Source organism: Nylanderia fulva, unplaced genomic scaffold (genome assembly GCF_048542155.1).
Source record: "Nylanderia fulva isolate GAGA-0341 unplaced genomic scaffold, ASM4854215v1 Scaffold36, whole genome shotgun sequence".
Classification (NCBI taxonomy): domain Eukaryota; kingdom Metazoa; phylum Arthropoda; class Insecta; order Hymenoptera; family Formicidae; genus Nylanderia; species Nylanderia fulva.
In genome coordinates, this window is record NW_028190433.1 from 1,650,105 (window position 1) to 1,671,827 (window position 21,723).

A 21,723-nucleotide genomic window follows, 5' to 3' on the forward strand; every position below is an offset into this window, starting at 1 on the left:
CGGTTCACGGTTTATCGGAATAAATGCGAGCGCGTGCTGTGAGTTCGAAACGTATCGTTGTTTTCGCGTATATACGACCCACATTTTCAACCCGTGACGTCAGGTTACCCGGAAAGGGATGCCGTCGTACGAGAAGTGTTAAACGAGAGAAAGAGAGAGAAAAGGGGATGGAAAACAACTCCAACTTTATTCGACCTGTAAAAACTCGGTCGCCGCGTTCAGGCTCGCGCTCGGACGACTCTGCAGTACCTATCGATGTACAGCTAAATCAGCGAAATTAAGTGGCATCCGATACGAACTAATTCGATTTCAGGGAGCTTAATCGTGTTAGCAACTGCGAGGATGAAAAGAGAAAATGTCCTGTCGCCTGTTGACGCGCGCGCGTTTCGTCATGGTTCGAAGGCTTCGTCCCCGCACGAAGCCTTATCAGATTTTCTCAATTTTAGCACTATGTCAAAGTTTCCCGAGAAACTTCTCCGTCCGTTGCGAGTCTTCTTCTTCTTGCTTTTTTTGCATTTTTGCAAGTCAATTATTTTGGGATGAAACTGTTACTTCAAACCTCACCGGTTATAATTGTGAATATTATTTACCGTTTTTTAGGAAAAGGTGAACTTTTTCACCTTTTGATAAATTAACTTTATTTAACGATTTATTAAAGTTAATGAGAAATTTAAATATGAGGTGAAACAAAATTGCTTTTTTAATTTTTTGATCATTTATAAATATTCATGACACTTTTATTACGATATGAAATTATTATAAATTTTTAAATTAGATAAGAGGCAGAGGATAAAGCAAATATCATAGTTTTTTCAGTCACATTTTTTTTAATAATAAATTATCATTTGCTCACTTTATTTTCTTTTTTTTAATACAGAAAATCCGAGTATTTTCCATTAACTTCACGACTGTCGGTCATTGAAGCTTCGTCATGGAGCTTTCGAAAGCTTCTTTCGACGCGTCACTACTTTTTCAATTTTAGAACGATTCGAAGTTGCTTGGCAATCAGCCTTTGCGAGTCTTCTTTCCTGGATATCGATCTTAGTAAAAAGTTTTCTGGTCGAAGTCAAAAAGAAAAACTTATCGAAAGTATATTACTGCTCTTTTATATCTGTCAGATTGCGATTGATTTTAGGCTGCGAGCGAATTGACATTATTATTGGTAATTAGTCCTTTTATAGATCCCTATTGATCAATTCTATTGTGGGATTCTCTGCAACAGATCAAGAGAGATCAGACAAAAAGCGACTAAATTAAAATGTCAAAAAAATTCAAGCGCCCTTTATATATTTTTGGTTTTAATCAAAGCAATCGCGCTCTGCAATAAAGTGCGCTCGATTAATTTCATCAATTAGTACATCAGTTAAAATCGTGCCACAAAAAGCTAAACAAAAAAAGAGAGAGATCATATTTTTCTGCCTACGTTATAAAACATGATTTCACCAGTATGAATTTATATACATACATATATAATTCGCCTTTAAAATCAAAATATATACTAATGAAGCCAGATTTTGTTCTAAAATAATTCGCTTAATTAGAAATGATAAGTCGACGATAAAATAACGCGCCGTTGATAGAAATCCGGAGGGAAGAAATGTCCCTGATTAAATCTCGGCGCGGATAAAATTCGTGTTTTCCGACGCGTTTTTCTCCTCGAATCGTAAATTCCCATCTGTTCAAGAGTTTTTTATCGAGTCGCGTCCAGGAGGCGCCGGAAGGAAATCTCATGCATATTCACGCGGAGATGACATAATTCAATTTTAGGGCTGCGGTACATCGGCGCAACGAGGCTCTCTCTTTCTCCCTCATCCTCTATAACTACCTCACAATTAACCTACCGGTAATTCGTACCGCTGCGGACCAGTCTTCGCCCTGCCGTCCGAACGCTCGAAATGACTTTTCGCGTGTTTCAAAACTTAAATGTGTATTCAGCTGGTTCCGGAACAAAGTTATCTCCCGTGGGAAAGTTTCCCCCAACGGCGCTTTCCGTTTCGTCTTCACGAGTTTTGCTATGGTTATTCCTGAACAGAGACGAGAGAGGATAACACGTGAGGTGTACAGGTGGTGCATTGAGATAATGAGTTCAAAAAGAGGCGTCCAAAAATTGCTTTCCATCTTTGATTTTATAATATTGGCGAATAAATATCGATATTTTTTTTTTATTTGTTTTAATTACTATATTCTTAAATTTTCGAAATTTTATTTTTATACTTTATAAAAGCATTCTATTCGAGACATATTTCTAATCAAGTTATACATTGAAAAATATTCATGTACTTTTGCATGGAAATTACTTGTTCAAAGCTGGAAAAATTACTTAATTATCACTGTAATTTTTTTCCATATTTTTTAAAGTGAAAATACATATTAATGTAAAAATATATATAAAATATAGGTATATGGTAGAATTACTAGTTTTATGCACAAATCATTTGTAATTTTAAATTTAGTATTTTTTTTTTATTTTATAAGCATTCAAATATTTTATTTATAACATTATTTTATAGCATTTATACGTTACTAGCATTTCCTATGTATAATTTCATATTCAGTAGAATATTTTATATTTTTAATTTTGAAAATATATATTTCATATGAAATTACATATAATCTGATGTAATTTTCCATATGAGTATAGCAATATTACATGATTATGCTGGGTCGAGAAAAAAAATCCAGCATATTCATGTAATTTTGCACAAAGATTTGAGAGTGCTTAGTTAAGATTTCTCTTGAGAATCGACAAATTATATTTTCATGAAAAATCGAGGGGATTCACGGTAATTCTCGGTAAACGTAAAAGTTGTACAATGGCAGAATGGCACGAATTTATCTTAAGAATAGAATTCAAATAAGAACTTGCTTTACTATAAAAGCCTGAACTATATGAATATATTAATTATAAATTTTAGTAAACCTGATTTGATATAACGAAATAAATTTTTTTACAAATTACGCATATGTGAAAAATGTTAAGGTATGACATTGCTGAATAAATATCGCACAGAATGAAATATTATAACGAAAATTTAATAATTCCGCGCACTGCTGTTTGCATATGCAAATTTTGAAATTAAAACTTTGTAATATCTAAATCTTGATGGAAGTAAGACATTACATATTATCATGTGCTTTAATTTGCGCGACGGCATCAGATTAAATAATAAAGACCGATAATTCGTCGTTTGTAGTACTCTTGTGATTAAGAGGATTTCACTATTTTTTTCGTCTTACTTCACGTGAATTTTCTCACCCAATTCTACCACATGGATATTATTCGAATGCAAAAGGTTAATAGACACTTACATGTGCAAATAGGATATCGGTAGCTGATACGCGTTTAGAGGGATAAATTGGGGCACGGAGGATTCCGGTAGAAACGAATGTAATAGAATTTAAAGCAATCCAATTAGTCAGACCTAAATAAATTCGTTAGGTCTCGACGAGGTTCCTTTCTCTCTTTCCTCCTTTTTTTCGTCTCTTGCCGTTTTCTTGCCTTCGTTTTTCCTGGCCTCGAAAATCTCAGTCAATCGTATAAGATCACCTTCTTTCTTTCGCTTGGATGAAAACTAGTAATAACAAGCCGCCATTAATAAATCGGAAACTTGAATTGAAATACAATTTAACACGAAACAATTTTCATCAATTTTCATTAATGTTTATTAGTTCGATATCTTGATATCATTTTATATTTTGATATCAAAAATATTTTCTATATTTACATATTTAATAAATGCAGAACCGATGAAGGCAAATAAATATTTCCAGAATATTATTTCAAGATGTAACATAAAAGTTACCGAAGCAATCTTATGGTTCGAAGAAAAGCAAAAGAATGGATATTTGAATAACATTTTCTCTCTCATATCTTCAAATCGAAGCCAGCTGTTTTCGTTCGAAAAGATCGTGATTCCGCGATATCTTGAATAATTTCGATTTGCAACTACAATATTGATGTAGACCGTTTTAATGCGCGGAGAGAAGAAGAAAAATAAAACATGTGTATGCATTATATTTTATTTATACACAATGCTATATTTATTTAACTTTTGGACCATATTTTAGAATTGTATATTTGCATGAATATATCAATATTTAACAAAGCCTATTTCTCGCGCGAAGCTAATATAAATATACAGACTCCACGTACAATGTAAAAAAATATGTAAAATTACATAAAAATATGTAATTTTACACTTATTATTTATGTAATTTTATATATCTTTATGTGTGTGTGTGTGTGTAATATATTCAGGGTGTCTAGCGGTCAGGGAAATCTGGAAAACCGGGCATTGTCAGGGAATTTTATAAATCTGGAATTGTCAGTGAAAAGTCAGGAAATTTTACTATTTATCTGAATTTTTTTATATTCTACATTTGTCTCAATAATTTGAAATTTTATATTAAATAAATATAAACTTTTCCTTGACTCCCAGCACACTAATTTTCTGTGTTATTAAAAATCGATTCGTTAATTTATATTTTCATCGTCGTATTATTTTATTTCAATGTGTTTGATAGAGACAAAACTAAAGAATTTGATATGATATAAATCAAAAAGGTGATTATTTATGACAAATAGTTTATGACATGTTGTTTCGATTATCGTACATAATGCAGATTGTATAATCGATTTAAATTTTTGTTTTTTGAACTTTCAAACCTTTTCATTGTTGACGAAAATATCTCAAGGATTTCACGATTTAACATTTAATTGATTTATCATATAGATATATATAAATTATACATTTGGAAAAATAATACTAAAAAGTCAGGGAAAAAATGAATTTCTGGTCTTGGAAAATCTGAAAAGTCAGGGAATGTTTTTCATTGAGTCTGCTGGACACCCTGATATTATATACATATTTTTTACAGTGTATTCATTGAAAATGCCACTGCTAAAATTTACGCACGTAGAATGCTTAAAGTCGATTGCATCGATGGAGCTGACAACAGATAGGAGATAGAAATTTCATCGGGCATAATCTACATATATCGTGTTATGACATTATAATCTAAAAGGAGATAGCGAATCAGCAAGTCACGCTCATTGAATTCAGACTTGTTGGTGTGCAGTTGAGTCTTACTGTGCTAGCAATGTCGAGTTCGGACTGTGTCTCGTGCATAATTTGGAGAAATGCATCGCGCGCATTCCCAAGTTTATCTCTCACCGAACTCGACGGGGTGGATGCAACAACCGACCGGATATCCGCGGCGGATGTGTCCCCGCTATTGAAATCACGCGATTGCAAGACGCGCTTTGATTATTCCGCTCTCGGGCGCGGCAATCATGTCGCGTGACTAATTAAATTTCGATCGGGAGGGAGAGAGAGAGAGCATGTATATACCTATATCTGATCGAGTGTGCACCGGTAATGCCGAACATCATCAAAGATGTTAATTACGTATCCTCGCCGCTGCGGTAATTAGATCTCGCAGTATGTTCGCCGTCATCCCGGCTCGGCGCGGCGGCTGAAAATGGCGTAGGTATTCAAGATCACTCGTCTTTAAGCGCACGGCATGATTATTCATGAATGCTTTCGGGAATGATTAATTTGTAAACTGCAATCGCGCCTCTAATTCGCCACCTGCCGCGCATAACGCTCCGTACATTAGGTTAAGCCGCAATTCGTGAGAGTGATAAATCGTTTATTTATTACTGTATCTTATGAATATGTGGATTATACACGGTTGACAAATCTGTGTTAAATTTAACAAATTTTACGTGACCCAAACGGGCCACAGAAATTTTTGTATTAATTTATATAATATAATACGGATATGTTAAATAATGGCATGAATACTATGTTAATATGTTAACATGAAATAAATGCAAATTGCAAGTAAATTTGAAATAAATTTTATGTGAAATTAACATAGCTTTAACGTAAAAATTAACTAAAAAAACTTATAAAATAAAATCAACACTATTTTTTGTAAATTTTAACAGGTAAATTTTAATACTAATAAAATAGAACATATTTATTGTGAAATTAAAAATAGATGCACGTTGTGTTATTTTTACATCTTTTTCAGTTGTTTTAAAAATTTAATATTTAAATTCAATTAACACAACAGCAATATGTTAAATTTATAAAAGCAACGTCGTAACGAAAATGAATATAAGAAAAATTCGCTGCTGAATTTCGCGTCTTAAATTCGTCAAAATTGTCGATCGATCGCATCAAAAGTCAATTTTCCCGGGACGGCAGGGCATTGTGAAGAAGTTGCGCGATATGATTCATCGAATTTCCTCCATCGCTCGTTCATCTTATGCGCATCCTGAACGCGTGAAATCTAGAAGTCCGATATAAAAGATAGCTGTAATCTTAGTAACATTTTTTAAGAGGAGAAATGATAAATTTATGTGAAAATGTATTAAAAGTAATTTTTCTCGTCCTTGTTTCTGACGTCTCGAAAAAAGCTTTTTTTTTTATTTACATAATATAACAGAAATCAGAAATCTTTTTATATAGATTATATTGAGTACTTGATTGCTCAATATTATTTTCAAAAGAGATTTAAAACAGTGTTATGTTCATCAATTATGCTCACAAGTGACGCTTTTGTTCGCCTCTTGTCAAGCTGTGATACGAACCAATCGATCACCGCCTGTCAACTTTTAAGGCGGGAAGCCGAGTCCGCTTTATCACCGACTCGGACTACTGTAGCCGGCTACTGGTGTCTGCGAAATACTTATTAGCTCCAAAACCTCCAATTCACAAATCAGAATCAATCATTCAGTGAACCCCCAATCCGGTTTGGCGTTTATTGGAAGATAAAATCTATGGGCTTTATTGAGTTATTAATATAGTTCAAAATTTTGGCAACATATAAAGGCTTAACACTACTCGCTCTTTCAAAGCGTATTGTCACACAGGGAATTTGATATTTCTATTGCTGAAAATTTTGCTTTTTTTATTATAAAATGAATAAAACATTTTATTTTTTTTTGTTTATAAATATATTTTAATTTAATATTTTTTAAACATGGCATAAATACATCGTAAATTAATTTTATTTTTTTAACATGTAACATTATTATAAATATCTATCGGTTTACTATTTTTTACCCGCATAGAACAAATTAAAATTATTTCAGCTACTATTATATAAGACAATATAATTTATCAATTACGAGAGAGAGAGAGAGAGAGAGAGAGAGAGAGAGAGAGAGAGAGAGAGAGAGAGAGAGAGGGTCCCCTTTTTTTTTTTTTTAAAAGTAAAATTTTTAAAATTTATTGCACTTTAAATCACTTCTTTATAAAAATTCAAAATCTAAATAAATTAAAAAAAAACTATTCTGACCACGAAATTAATAGGGAATCAAAACCACTGAAATTGCGAGATTAATTCTATTTCTGATCCCCCGCACACTTTCCCAAATGACATCCATCAATTGTGCTTTTTTCAAAAAATTGACAGAAATTGTAATTGAATTAAATAATGTTTGACAGATGAATATAGATAAATAAAATTGAAAAAAGAAAAATAATTCTCGTGCAGCATAAAGGAATGACTGATCGTTATCAATACTGATATCACTTTTCCTCACATTTTCCCAATATTACGACGAGAAAATGGAATTTCGAAGGTATGGAATGGCACTCTTCGGCCTTTGTTTAAGAACCTATTTTCCGAGGTCGCGACTATGTGGCTTGCGAAGAATCCATAAAAGCTCGACACAAAAATTCCCATCGACTTTGCGGCTTTCCCGAGGGTTTGGCCTTTCGCTTTAAACCCAAAATCGCCGTGGCTTCAACATATATATAGCTTGCAATAGCTATCGCAATAGCTATAGAGGGAAATTTTAAAATATTTTTGGGGTTTTTTTGTAAAAAGTTTTCCCTTCAGGCACAGTGTATTTGGGATTGGGGGGTGAATAGCTTGCTTATTTGACATTTTTGTTTGCTCCCGGCAGGAAATTCCCAAAAATTTAAAAAAAGGAAAAAAACTTCGTTTCGTGCAAAAAATTGAAATTTTTTATACTTTTTGTGAAAGTCTAAAAAAAATGTGAATTTATATCTGAAAAAAAAACGCAAAATTTTTTGACTACAAAATATTTAAAAATTAATAATTTTTTTACTTATTTTTAAAATTCCCATGTAATAAACAAGAGGTTTTATAAAACAAAAGTTTTTACTTTTTTTTTTAAATTTTGCGCATAAAATTTTTAAAGACAAGAAAATACTTTTATCAAATAAAAAATATAGTTTAGCTCAAAAAACCCCTTTAAAGTAAAATTGATTTTTTAAAACCTTTTTTTTTTCCCTTTCCCCCAATGTTCCGTGTCCCCGGTAAAATCCTGAAAAAACATATAAACCTGAGGTTTTTTTCCCTCTCACCATTTTTCCAGCCATCCGTCACCCTTTCATTGTAATCCCCATTCTCTCTTCCCGCATAATCCCATTGGGGTTTTCCCTTTTAAAATTTTTCCGACAAAAAAATTTTTTCCCGCGGATCTGAAAATTTTTTCCCCAAAAAAAGGGAATTGGGGAAATTCTTCTTTTCCCCCCCGGGGGGGCCCCCCTTTTGTTTTTTCCCGGCCCCCCCCCCACACACAAGCCGGAGGTTTTTTAAAATTTTAAAAGGGGGGGGGGAACCTAACTTTTTTGGGGGGGGGTTTTTTTTTTAAAGGGGCCCCTTTTTTTTCCCTTTTTTTTTTTTTAAAAATTTACGAAAATTTTTTTTTTTTTTTAAAAACCTTTTGGGGGTTTTTTTTTTTTCCCCCTTTTTTAAAAAAAAAAAAAAATTTTTTTTTTTCCCCCTTTTTTTTCCCCCCCCTTTTTTTAAAAAAATTTTTTTTTTTTTAAAAAAAAATTTTAAAGGGGGCCCCAAGGAAAAAAAAAAAAATTTTTTCTTAAATTAAAAATTTTAAAAAAAAAATTTTAAAAATTTTTTTTTTTTTTGGGGTTCCCCAAAAAACCCCAAAAAAACCCCCAAAAAAAAAAAAACCCCCCCCAAAAAATTTTTTTTTTAAAAAAAAAAGCCAAACCCAAAATTTTTTGGCCCCCCCCCCAAAAAAAAAAAAAATTTTTTAAAATTTTTTTTTAAAAATTTTTTTTTTTTAAAAAAAAAAAAAATTTTTCCCCCTTTTTTGGGGGGCCCCCCCGGGGGTTGGGGTTTTTTCTTTAAAACCCCTTTTAATTTTTGAAATTTGAAAATTTTTTTTTTTTTTAAAAAATTTTTAAAAAAAAAAAACTTGGGAAAAAAAAAAAAAAAATTTTAAAAAAGGGAAAAAAAATTTTTTTTCCCCCAAAATTTTTGGGAAAAAAACCCCGGCCCCAAAAAAACCCTTTTTTAAAAAAGGGGAAAAAGGGGGAAAAAAAATTTTTTTTTTCCCCCTTTCCCCTTCCCCCTTTTTAAAAAAAATTTAAAAAAAAAGGGGGGGGAAAAAAAAGGGGGGGGAATGCCCCAAAAAAAAACCCCTTTTTTTTTTTTTTTTTTTTGGGGCCCCAAAAAAGGGGGTTTTTTAAAGGGAAATCCAAAAAATTTAAAATTTTTTTATTTAAAAAAAGGGGGCCCCCCAGGGTTTTTTAAAAAAAAAAAATTTTTTTTTTGTTTTAAAAAATTTTTTTTTTTAATTTCCCCTAAAAAATTTTTTTTTTTTGGGTTTTTTTTTTTTTCCCCCCCCCCCAAAAAAAATTTGGGGTTTTTTAAAAAAAAAAAAAAAAAAAAAAAAAAACCCCTTTTTTTTTTAATTTTTAAATTTTTTTAAAAAAAAAAATTTTTTTTTTTTTTGGAAAAAAAATTTTTTTTTTTTTTAAATTTTTTTTAAAAAATTTTAAAAAAAAAAAAAAAAAAAAAGGGTTTAAAAAAATTTGGGGGAAAAAAGGGGTTTTTTTGGGTTTCTTTTTTTAAATTAAAATTTTTTTAAAAACCCCCCCCAAAAAAACCCCAAAAAAATTTTTAAAAATTTAAAAAATTTTTTTTTTTTGGGTTTTTTCCCCCCAAAAAAATTTTTAAAAAAAAAAAAACCCCTTTTTTGGGGGGGGGGGGGTTTTTTCCAAAATTTTTTTTTTTTTTAAAACCCCTTTTTTTTTAAAAATTTTTTAAAAACCCCCTTTTTTTTTTTTTTTTTTTTTTTTTAAAAAATTTTTTTTATGGGAAGGAAAAAAAAAAACCTAATTTTTTTTAAAAAAAGTTTTTTTAAAAAAAAAATTTTTTTGGTTTCCCCCCTTTTTTTTTTCCCCAAAAAAAAGGAAGGAAACCAAAAAAAAAATTTCCCCCCTTTTTCCCCCCGCTAAGGGGAAAAAAAAAAAGGGGGGGAAAAAAAAAAAAACATCTTTTTTTATCTTATAGTTCATCCCCTAAAACTTTCAATGCTTTTTTCGGTTTTAAGTTCTGTGATAATTTTGTAGTCCACTTTAATGAAAATTTATGATTCTGCTGGCTTATTATTTATAAATAATTATTAACTCATATAAAGTGTATGAATTCTTGAAATTAATTAAAACACTAGTATAATCATTATTTATGGAAAGTTTTAATTATAAATTTTAATTAAAATTAAACAAACTCCTTTATTGTTCATACTTTTTGTGTAATACTTTATTTTAAACGTTAAAAATTAAAACTTGCTTTAAATTTTTTATTGAAAAAAATTGATCTTAAATTTGCTAAAAAAGCAAAAAAAAGAATGACTTAAAAAATTTAAATGAAAACAATAGGAATATCTCTGTGACATTTCTTTTTATTACATTGAATATTCCCTCTAAACACATCTCCAAGCGGAAGAAATATTTTAACAACTACACTTCTCACTGAATAGAGCAAAATTATGCAGTATTTTCAGCATCTAGTACATATAGATTCAACATTTACAATGCTTTCTGCGAGTACACTATTCTTTCTTTGTGCCTTATGTAAAAGTATGCATAAGCATGAACGAGAACATTGATATATTTTATATATCACTATAAATTTTTAAAAAGATTTATTTTTTCGAGAATATAAGTATAAGATTAAATGCAAATTTTTTAATATCTATTTTCTTAATTTCTAACTTTTATATTTTCATAATTTTCTTAAACTGCTATGTTTCTATAATTTTTTTCTTATTTGACATGAATTATTAAACGTTAAGCAAAACTAATTTTAATCATTAAATAAATATTATTTTTAAAATGTATACTATAAATTTTGTTGTTACTTGTTTTATTCAAAGTTAATATAGCTTTTCTTTAATATCAGAAATACCGCATTGAACATGCATAACGGACTTCAAAATTGTGTGCATATTTTATTCATATCGTTCTAAGCGTGAAATCGAATTACGTGAGCTTTTTGCTTTACATTAAATCTATAATCATCACGAATGCAGTTAAGGGAGCGAATAAGACTTGTGCAGACGCAATTTAATGCTAATAAGATCATTTTATGGAATATCTAACTACAGGACGTTTTATTAAAATCTTATAAAGAATTTCTTATATAGAAGATAAGAATATTCTATACAAGAAATATAGAATATAGAATATTCTTTATAAAGAATGTAACATAAAAATAATAAACCTATCTTTTTATTATATTATATTTTATTTTATTTTTTTTTGCGACGTTCAATATTTTTCTATTTAAATTGAAGTAACCATTTGTTCGGATGTGTAATCTTTTAATTATTTTTATTCTTTAGTTATTTAAAAAATATAAAATTGATGTTAAAATCAATGCAATTATTAAATATAAAATAATTGTGCATTGAAAGAAATATACATTCACACACTAGTCGTTATGGATTCTCATGGAATAATGATGATCATTAACGTCTACAATGCGGAATTATACATATTACAAAATGCATGCTAATATTCGCTTCTTCTCCTTCGTGTAATCCTGGCTTATGTCCAAGTTTGTCGTTGCAAAACGAATCTAATGTTCCGTGGGGGATGAGACGAGTAGAATGGTTAATGCAGGAGCGATAATCCGCACACCATTGCCTCTTACGGTCTGTAAGTTCGTTCACTTTTGCGGAAAGCCGCAAGAATTTCCTTACTCGCGCGCGAATAAATTCACATCATAAAGAAATGCCAACTTGATTTATTCTATTTACGAAAAATTGTAAAGTGTTACGAGAAGGATGCGTCATGAGATATATTGTGCGAGTATAGAGGGTAAACACATATATATGTATAATAAATTGGATGTTTTATGGGGTTAACTTCTGTCAAACAAACTATTACCAGGGTGTCTATATAGCGGTCAGGGAAATCTGGAAAACCGGGCATTGTCAGGGAATTTTATAAATCTGGAATTGTCAGTGAAAAGTCAGGAAATTTTACTATTTATCTGAATTTTTTTATATTCTACATTTGTCTCAATAATTTGAAATTTTATATTAAATAAATATAAACTTTTCCTTGACTCCCAGCACGCTTATTTTCTGTGTTGTTAAAAATCGATTCGTTAATTTATATTTTTATTGTTGTGTTATTTTATTTCAATGTGTTTGATAGAGACAAAACTAAAATATTTGATATAATATAAATAATAAAGGTAATTATTTAAATAGTTTATAGTGACATGTTTGTTTTGATTATTGTACATAATGCAGATTGTATAATTGATTTAAATTTTTGTTTTCTTAACTTTTGAACCTTTTCATTGTTGACAAAAATATCTCAAGGATTTCATGATTTAACATTTAATTGATTTATTATATAGATATATACAAATTATATATTTGGAAAAAATAATACTAAAAAATCAGGGAAAAAATGATTTTCTGGTCTTGGAAAATCTGAAAAAGTCAAGGAATGTTTTTCATTGAGTCTGCTGGATACCCTGGTTACGTAACTCCTAAATCAAAATACTAATGTTTCATCTAGAAACGTATACTCGAAACGTTAACTGTAAACGCCTTATTACTTACATAATATTATCTTGATATTATATAAATTGGGATAATCATAAGCTCTACGCGAGACCTAAAAGGATTTTATTCTTAAACACTTGAAAAACTTTTACGACTGAGCAGTCTAACTGGAGCATTAAGATTATACTCTTATCTAAGACCCGCAAAATTGGGTTACCCAAATGGCTATTTTTCAGACGGAATTCCCTCGAGCCATAGATCTCGCGATTTGCCGAAGTATAAACAAGCTATTTTTCCTTAAGTTAGAGATTTTGTAGAGGTTTTTTTTTAATCCACGACAATTACCAGCACGTACTGATATAAAAGAAATAAAAAAATGCCAGTGACGATATTGAATCGCTGATACAAGGCGGATGTAATAAATTACTCGTTAGTTGTGGACTATTTATGTAACTTGTTAAATTACGTCTCGCGCTACATAGAAAAACGGAATGGTAGTTTCATTAGTATGCACCAACGATAGAATAATCCAATTTGTAATTTGTGCCAAAACATCGAAATAGTCGATAAAAGTTTGGCAATAAATTAAGCACCATTACATACGCTAAACCCAAATTAAACTCTGTTTTAATCTTTAACTTATTTTTTCTTTCTTCAACGAATACGGGTAATAGCTTTTTATAAAATTATATAATTCTTTTTTTCCATTTTTTTACCTCGATTCGTGTTTAACGAAATAAAGTCGAGGAGTTTCGTATTATTAAATAATTTTCGAGTTCTGTATATTTGCGTATTATATAATTGAGTAATAAAATCTTGGAAGATATAATTAAAAAGCTTCGGCATGAATGAAAACTTAAGTAATTGGAAATACTAACTTTCCATACGCGGTTCTTTTCCTTCAGATTAATCGTAAAATTGGAATTGAATTACGTTCCTGCAAAGCAATTTCAAGATCAAAGCTACGCTTCCGTTTTTGCTGTGAGCAACAGAAAGTAAAAGATGCGGAAGTGGAAGACGACGGAGAGAAACGCGGTTTCACAGTTCTCCGGGTGTATAGCGTTACATTCGCGATTAATTCACAAATTTTGTCGTAAAGTACCTAAACGCCGCTTTTATTCCCTTTATATAACTTTGCGGGCAATTCCGAATAAACGTCACGTGTACTTACGCACGGTTGCGCCGTAACTTTTCCTCGTCTCTCTTAGTTTTAATTGCGTCGTCAGATTCTTTTTTAACTTGCGCATTACGTGCGAATTATCGTACTAAAAATATCATAAAAGTCTTTTAAGATTATGATTATGATGCATTATCATATGTAATTTCGAAAATAATAATTGTAACGAATAAAATAGATGGAGCAAAGTATATTTTATTTTTTTAGGCAAACGTTTCAGAAAATATATTTCTTAAAAAATAATGTGTTAAAGTATATGCTAATGCTGGAAATTAAAGTTTTTTACAAATCCTAATAACGCATTGCAATATAAAATTATTTTGTAAGAAACAATAAAATTTTAAAGTTTTGATTCATAAAGTGTGAGAAATAGATTTTAATTTACTTTATATCTAGTCCGCGATTCTTTTTCTCACACTTACGGAGGAGGAACTAAAATCCTCAAACAAAAACTGACGATTTTGCTGAATATGTGCTTTCGCAGATCCTTGAGATGTGATGAATTTCCGGTTATAAAGACACTATCATTCGAGTCTTCGAACAAAGAGATCCATTTGTGAAAGCTTTTTGCTCTCTTTCTCTACGTACACACGATATATATCGAAATTATATATTCTCGAAGAGAAACGAAATTTATCGCGACAAAAGTGGTCCATATCCCAAACTCTCAAGCTTTCACCGACGTGGAAGATACAATTTTCGTGGATGCTTGCCGTGATAAAATAAGCGAACGTACATAGGATTTTCATTTTCCGTGCATCGTATTTTCATCAATTTTCGAATATTTCTCCAATTTCATCGTGAGTCTGCTGTGAATCTATTGTCGTTTTTTTTTAGAACAAATGATACCACAACTGTTAAATTATTTTTTTTTTGTGTTTCTAAAAATCGTTCGTTGCATCATTTCAGCCATTAATCAGGGTGTCTAGCGGTCAGAGAAATCTAGAAAACCGGGCATTGTCAGAGAATTTTATAAATCAGGAATTGTCAGGTTTTATCTGGATTTTTTCTCATTATTCTACATTTGTCTCAAAAGTTTGAAATTTTTTATTAAATAAATATATTTAATTTTCTGTGTTGTTAAAAATCGATTCGTTAATTTATATTTTCATCGTCGTGTTATTTTATTTCAATATGTTTAATAGAGACAAAACTAAAAAATTTGATATAATATAAATGAAAAAGGTTGATTATTTAAATAATTTATAATGATATGTTTGTTTCGATTATCGTACATATAATGCGGATTGTATAATTGATTTAAATGTTTGTTTTAACTTCCGAATCTTTTCATTGTTGACAAAAATATCTCAAGGATTTTATGATTCAACATTTAATTGATTTATCATATAGATATGTGCAAATTATATATTTGGAAAAAATAATTCTAAAAAGTCGGGGAAAGAATTAATTTCTGGTCTTGGGAAATCTGAAAAAATCAGGGAATTTTTTTCATTGAGTCTACTGGACACTCTCTTAATGTTATATCTTATTTTGAACACAATAATGTGTATACAATGGGCGAATGAATAAAAATATATGGTGGTCTCATCATCTATCGCCATTAATCGCTTACTGCAAATGGTCCATTTTGTTGATTGCTCACGTTCATGGGCGCGTATCGTGCATATTACGTGTCTGGGTGGTGGTACGTGTTTAAGCTGCTCTATAGAGAGATGTGACATAATTTCGCGTCATACTGCATGCTTACAGTAAATATCATGATGCAGGAAACGAGTCGTGACCACCTTTTCCCCCTTCCATTTCCTTACGATAATTCTTTATAGTGACCTACGATGGAAATGGCATTTGATTACAAATTTCCCATTTTTTTACTTTACATGCTATTACTGGATTAAGAAAATTCAAACGCTCGCTGACAATCTTTTAACTTAGAACGATATCTTGTGATTAATTCTGCTGCGTTGTTCTGAAAACTTCTTTACTGTATGCGCTTGCAAAAGTTTAAGCTTTAATTCAAGTACCATCTTTTAATCAGTTTCGTCTATTATAGGAGGAAATCATAAATATACCTTTATTCTTACTTAAATTCAAATCTCACTTAAACTATTAAATTTTTGTTATAATGAAAATTAGAATTAGATTTAACTTCTATTATAGTGTATTATTTAATTTTCACGGCTATAATCGAAGAAAATTTGTGAAATGCAAATGATACTGAAATGATTGATGAAGAAATATATGATTATAAATACATTTGTTATTCTAACTTGGATATTAATTTTAGCATAAATTAAATTTAAATTTAGCTTTCAATTTATTATGCCACTTAATGCTGAAGTATAACAAGGCGTGTTCATTAAATCAATATGTTCATTGTTGACATTGTAATCAATTTTTTGACGTATAAATGAGCTATATTTAGAAACCTCAATCAAGTAATTGCATCTATAGAGAAAAATTATAGAAGAATTAAAAATGCTAATAATTTTTTAGATATGTCATATAACTAATGTGAGTATAAAGATATGATAACAAGTTTTGCGTAATCTGAATCATTTAGATGAAACAAAAATTAACATGTTTAATAATCTATAAATATCTTTAATAATCTATAATTATATAAAACATGCACATTGCTTACGATAATACTGCACTATTGTTTACGTCGAGAAAACTACATGTTCGTTAAAAAAGAATGGCGCAAGCTATTTCCGAAATCGAGAGATGTTCGTCCGAAATTGGCAGATCGACTCTTCCCTTTCCATTTTTATGCCGTGCTTCCTGAAAAGGACGACTGCATCTCTAGAGATTAAAAAATTCAGGCGGATTGGTGCGAGGTCACGTAACCGAATAAGCTTATTGCGTTTTCATGAGTGCATCCAATGTTTAAGAGCTCTTTAGAAGAACGATTTAAATGCAACATTGGAAAACGCGCAATATTGAGAAAATCGTGATAAAAATATTTAATTTTTTTCACAAGCGATAGAAGAGATGAGAGAAACTTTATTCTAATAAATTTTGAAGAATATTTTTATTATATACTTTATTTTTTTAAACTTGTGAGAAATACCATTTTAAACAATTTTACTAATATAGATAAAGCTAATTGATTAATCTAAAATTTCAAAAAATTTTCAATAATTTACGAAATTATTCGAATGCTAGTATTAGGTATTAATTTTCTCCTCTCGCGATATCGTTGACATATTACATATCTCCTACGCGTTGTTGAATCCTGCCATGTATGATGTCTGTCTGATGGATGCTAACATTCGTCGGCAATTATACCAATAACTCACGAGGAAAACCATACGATAATGAATTATGCACTGTCAGGGATTGCATATTTCCGTAAAATATATGTAGCAGAATTGTATGTGCATATAATAAGATTAATACTTGTGAAAGCTCTTTTTCGATTTTTTGATGAATATAATAATTATGAGCAAAAATTACAGATGGTGAAATACTTAGAACTTCTTTTGAAAATAATCACACTGAAAAAAAGCTATTGAACTCAAATAAATATTTACTTAAATAGTTTCATTTACACATTTGTTTGAAACAAATAAATATTTATCTGTTTTGAAAGAGGATTTCTTATATCAAATAAATATATTTTCACAGCAAATCAATGTTATTAGTTTCAAAAAAATGATGTATAAAATAGTATTGAAATAAATATTTATTTGAATAATTAAATAATATTTTTTCAGTGCAGGATAATGAAAATTGAACGAAAAATTAATGAAATTGTGTTATGATTAACGAGTTAATTAACAGAATACTGAACGTAATTAACAGAATAATGAATCTAATTATATCACTGTCATTGCATTTCTCGGTCTAAAATATTGTAAAAATTGCAGTAATATCTCCTTTCGTAATAATATTAAAGAAATATATATATATATATATATATATATATATATATATATAATATCGTCGTTTCCATAGAAAAGAAATGCAAGCATATACTGCGGCTACAGCGTCACGATCTAGGAGTGCGAGTGCGTTTCAGTGAAAACATATGGGTCAAGTCAGACCGCCGGGGTCGCGACTGGATGCGCCGGCAGAGCAATTAAAAATTTACGCGCTACAGCAGTGCGTGGACTAATTCGGACTATATATATATATATATATAGATCTAAGAAGAGTCAAGCAGAGAGAGTGGCGTTTGACCATGCGGTATGTGAGAGCTAACGGAACAGCTGAGCGCGAGTAGTGGATTTTACGGATATCGATCGCGCGCCGCCTCAAAGCGCTATATACGCTCTTTGATGCGAGAAGAGTGTCGAGAAAGAGAAGTTTAATTTTTAGGCGCGTCTCCTCGCGCCGTTATTAATATTACGCGAAGGCGTGTTACCGGTTTGCCCTTCTCTCGTCCCAGGGTGTCTAGCGGTCAGAGAAATCTGGAAAATCGGGCATTGTCAGGGAATTTGATAAATCTGGAATTGGCAGGGAAAAGTCAGGAAATTTTTACTACACGGAGAGAATTTTCTCTTAGAATTTATCCTGAAAATCATGGTAATCGTAGGATAATATGATGTTGGAAGAATTTTATAAGAGATTAATATTTATCACAATAAAAAATATTAATAGATACATAGTAGATTTTACTATGTACATACTAAAATTAATCGAGTATAATTTATATCTTATTGTGGTAGATATTAATATTTTTATTCTGGTAAATATTAATCAGAAAAAATTCTAAGAGAAAATTTTCTCTGCGTATTTATTTGGATTTTTTCACATTATTCTACATTTGTCTCAATAATTTGAAATTTTTTATTATAAATAAATATAAGCTTTTTCTTGACTCTCAGCACGCTAATTTTCTGTGTTGTTAAAAATCGATTCGTTAATTTATATTTTCATCGTCATGTTATTTTATTTCAATGTGTTTGATAGAGACAAAACTAAAAAATTTGATATAATATAAATGAAAAAAGTGATTATTTAAATAGTTTATAGTGACATGTTTGTTTCGATTATCGCACATAATGCAGATTGTATAATTGATTTAAATTTTTGTTTCAACTTCTGAACCTTTTCAGTGTTTGACAAAAATATCTGAAGGATTCATGATTTAACATTTAATTGATTTATCATATAAATATATGCAAATTATATATTTGGAAAAAATAATTTTAAAAAGTCGAAGAAGGAATGAATTTCTGGTCTTGGGAAATCTGAAAAAATCAGGGAATTTTTTTCATTGAGTCTGCTGGACACCCTGCATCCGTCTGCCCTCAATAATCGTGCATTGTGCATTGCTGTGAGTGCTTAATTCGCTCACATTCCACTTCCACTTACCGGCGGCCATTTTTCTCTTCGTCTCTTCTGCTTTCTTCTTGCCACAGCTTTCTTTTTTTTCTCTAATTTTTCTTCCCGGAACTCACTCTTACTCTTTTGCGTCTAATTGACCCACCAATGATGACCCCGGGTGGCACTTGATGACGCGCGAAATTATGCTTCTTGATCCATCGTTCTTTCGCGCGAAAGATGCGTCATCATTTTTATTCGCTGTCGCTTTTTGTCTTTTCCGATTATCAATGTCATCATGTTTTGTTAAATTACGATGGCAATTTTTGCCATGCGCGTTGTTTCTTTCAGGAGAACGAATCTAAATATACCAGAAAATACAATCTGCAGATAGAGTTCATAATAAAAAAAGAATCACATTTTGTTCTCATTCTCTTCCGTCATGTATAAATATTTTGATGAAGAAAAATATACAGCTGAATAAATAAAAATCTATTTGACTTAATATAATGGAAAAGACTTATATGATTCGTTATGGTTTTTAATTATATCGGGGTTTGTAAGTAACAATTGACGTCGCCCGCATTTATGCGCGTTTTTGTACGGACTCATAACGAAAATATTCCGGAAAGCGAGTCGCGAAATGATTGCCCCACGGAATTCGACGTGTTCACAGAAAAGGAACGTCCACTGGCGGGTCAGAAATATCGTCGCTACGAGTGCATCCGGTAGCGTGATATCTCGTGAAATTCTGGGGCGAGATTCCGGGTTAATGAAGGTGTGTAACGCGGCATGAAATTATTTCTGTGCGAGTTGTTAATCGAATCAACCCGTCGACGCGAAGCCGCGGGCGTTTTTCAATTTCGAGATTAGCTCTTACAAATCAAAAATGGGTTTTGAACGATGGATGATATGAGATTATTTCGAAATGCTTGTGATATTTTCTGTCCCTTTAATTAAACGTCATTCTGAGAAAAAAATTTTTTTCTCTCTTATTCACATAGAAATTAATAATAATCATAATCTATATCGCTCGCATAGTTTTGTAAAATGATTCTTTTTAGAAAATTATTTAATTTATAAATGAATTTAATATATAATATAGAAAATATAATATTATATTATAAAATATAATGAAATAAATTTAATATGTAAAATATACTATTAAAAAATATTAATGAAAAAATATCCGTTTCAGAAATAATAGCACGAAAGAATTATTTATACGATATTCGTTGTAATATTTTGCTTAATGATTCCTGCAGCGAGGAACTTTCATGGGGTGAAATAATGGATGGGATGTCGGATTACTCATTTTACGAGATTGTTGATAATAGGGTGATTTATTATTTGAATTTACTAGTATTTATGGCGTTTACTTCAAGTTCTTGTATGTAATTAATCTTGCTGGATGTAAATCAAAAAGTTTGCACGATTGGATGTCCGCGAGAGACAATTGTTGACAATTATAAGGGACATTCTAAAACAGACGTAATATATATGTTCTCTTCTTCTCTTAATCGTACAAAACAAATACTCAACAAAACATGTGACAGGAGATATGATATTCTAATGTTAGCAGTAAAACTTCTTAATTTATCAATTAAATTTTACAATTTTCATATTAATACATAGAAGGCAACAATAACTTATGTTATGACAAAGTCGTCTGAAAATGACACATCGTTCCATGATCAATCAAAAGAACGCAAATAAATTGAATAATATGGACATATACACACAGTTATGCAATATGAAAGCAACTACCAATTTTTTTTCAATTTCGATATTTTTATTGCAAATTGTATTTGAATGTATCGTGCACAATTTGTAATAAAAATCTCGAAATCGAAAAAGTTGGTTGAATCCATATTGCATGACTGCGTTCATATTTGCGACGATCAAAAAATCATTGCGTAATTTTTATTATCGCGAAATACAAGTGTCAAATAGAAGCAACAACCAGATATATTTAATCTTAAACAAATAGTTGCTTAACTGCTTAACGAGAAAAAACTCTTAGAAACTTGAAGGTTTAATTAACGAATAATTGAAGATCAAATGCTCTTAATTATTTTTGTTTTCCAAGGAAGAGACGCAGACGTGAATTATTTGAATTGGAAATCGAAACACGTACATATTCCTCGTTTGCGGAATATTTTAAAGGTTTATCCCTCTAGGCACGTTGAGGCTCTTTGAGAAGAATCCTAATAAACCTGCGGGTAATGTTGACTTTACTCATCTTCGAAATCTCCTGGTTAATAATAAAATATATATGCAAAGAAAGATTATTCGGATAAAAATTTTTTATTATCAGTATTGATATCGATGATTAAATTAAATCAAAAATTGCAATTATATTTTCTATTAAATGAAGCATATTCACAAATTTGTAACCGTCATTGTATACACGCAAACAATGAAAATTTATCATGGAATGGTTTGGCAAGTTTAGCGGTTTTAATAATGTAATACACAAGTAAATTCACGTTTTCCC

The 21,723-nt window shown here is 30.4% G+C and overlaps 2 protein-coding genes across 4 annotated transcripts in view; one reads left to right on the top strand and one right to left on the bottom strand.

Moving 5' to 3' along the window:
* The window catches only part of LOC114934513 (midasin), a 105,334-nt gene that overhangs the window by 22,493 nt on the left and 61,118 nt on the right, over window positions 1-21,723 (top strand). The gene's annotated exons all lie outside the window — the stretch shown is intronic.
* Window positions 1-21,723, bottom strand: part of LOC114934514 (uncharacterized) — a 54,662-nt gene that overhangs the window by 13,943 nt on the left and 18,996 nt on the right. For 2 of the 3 annotated variants that reach the window (XM_085485295.1, XM_085485294.1), the window contains exon 2: window positions 19,278-19,587. The exons of the other annotated variant lie outside the window; for it this stretch is intronic. In XM_085485295.1, the coding sequence (XP_085341421.1) occupies window positions 19,278-19,287 (10 nt within the window). In that variant the 5' untranslated portion in view covers window positions 19,288-19,587. The remainder of the gene's footprint in view (window positions 1-19,277; window positions 19,588-21,723) is intronic. 3 annotated transcript variants of the gene reach the window in all.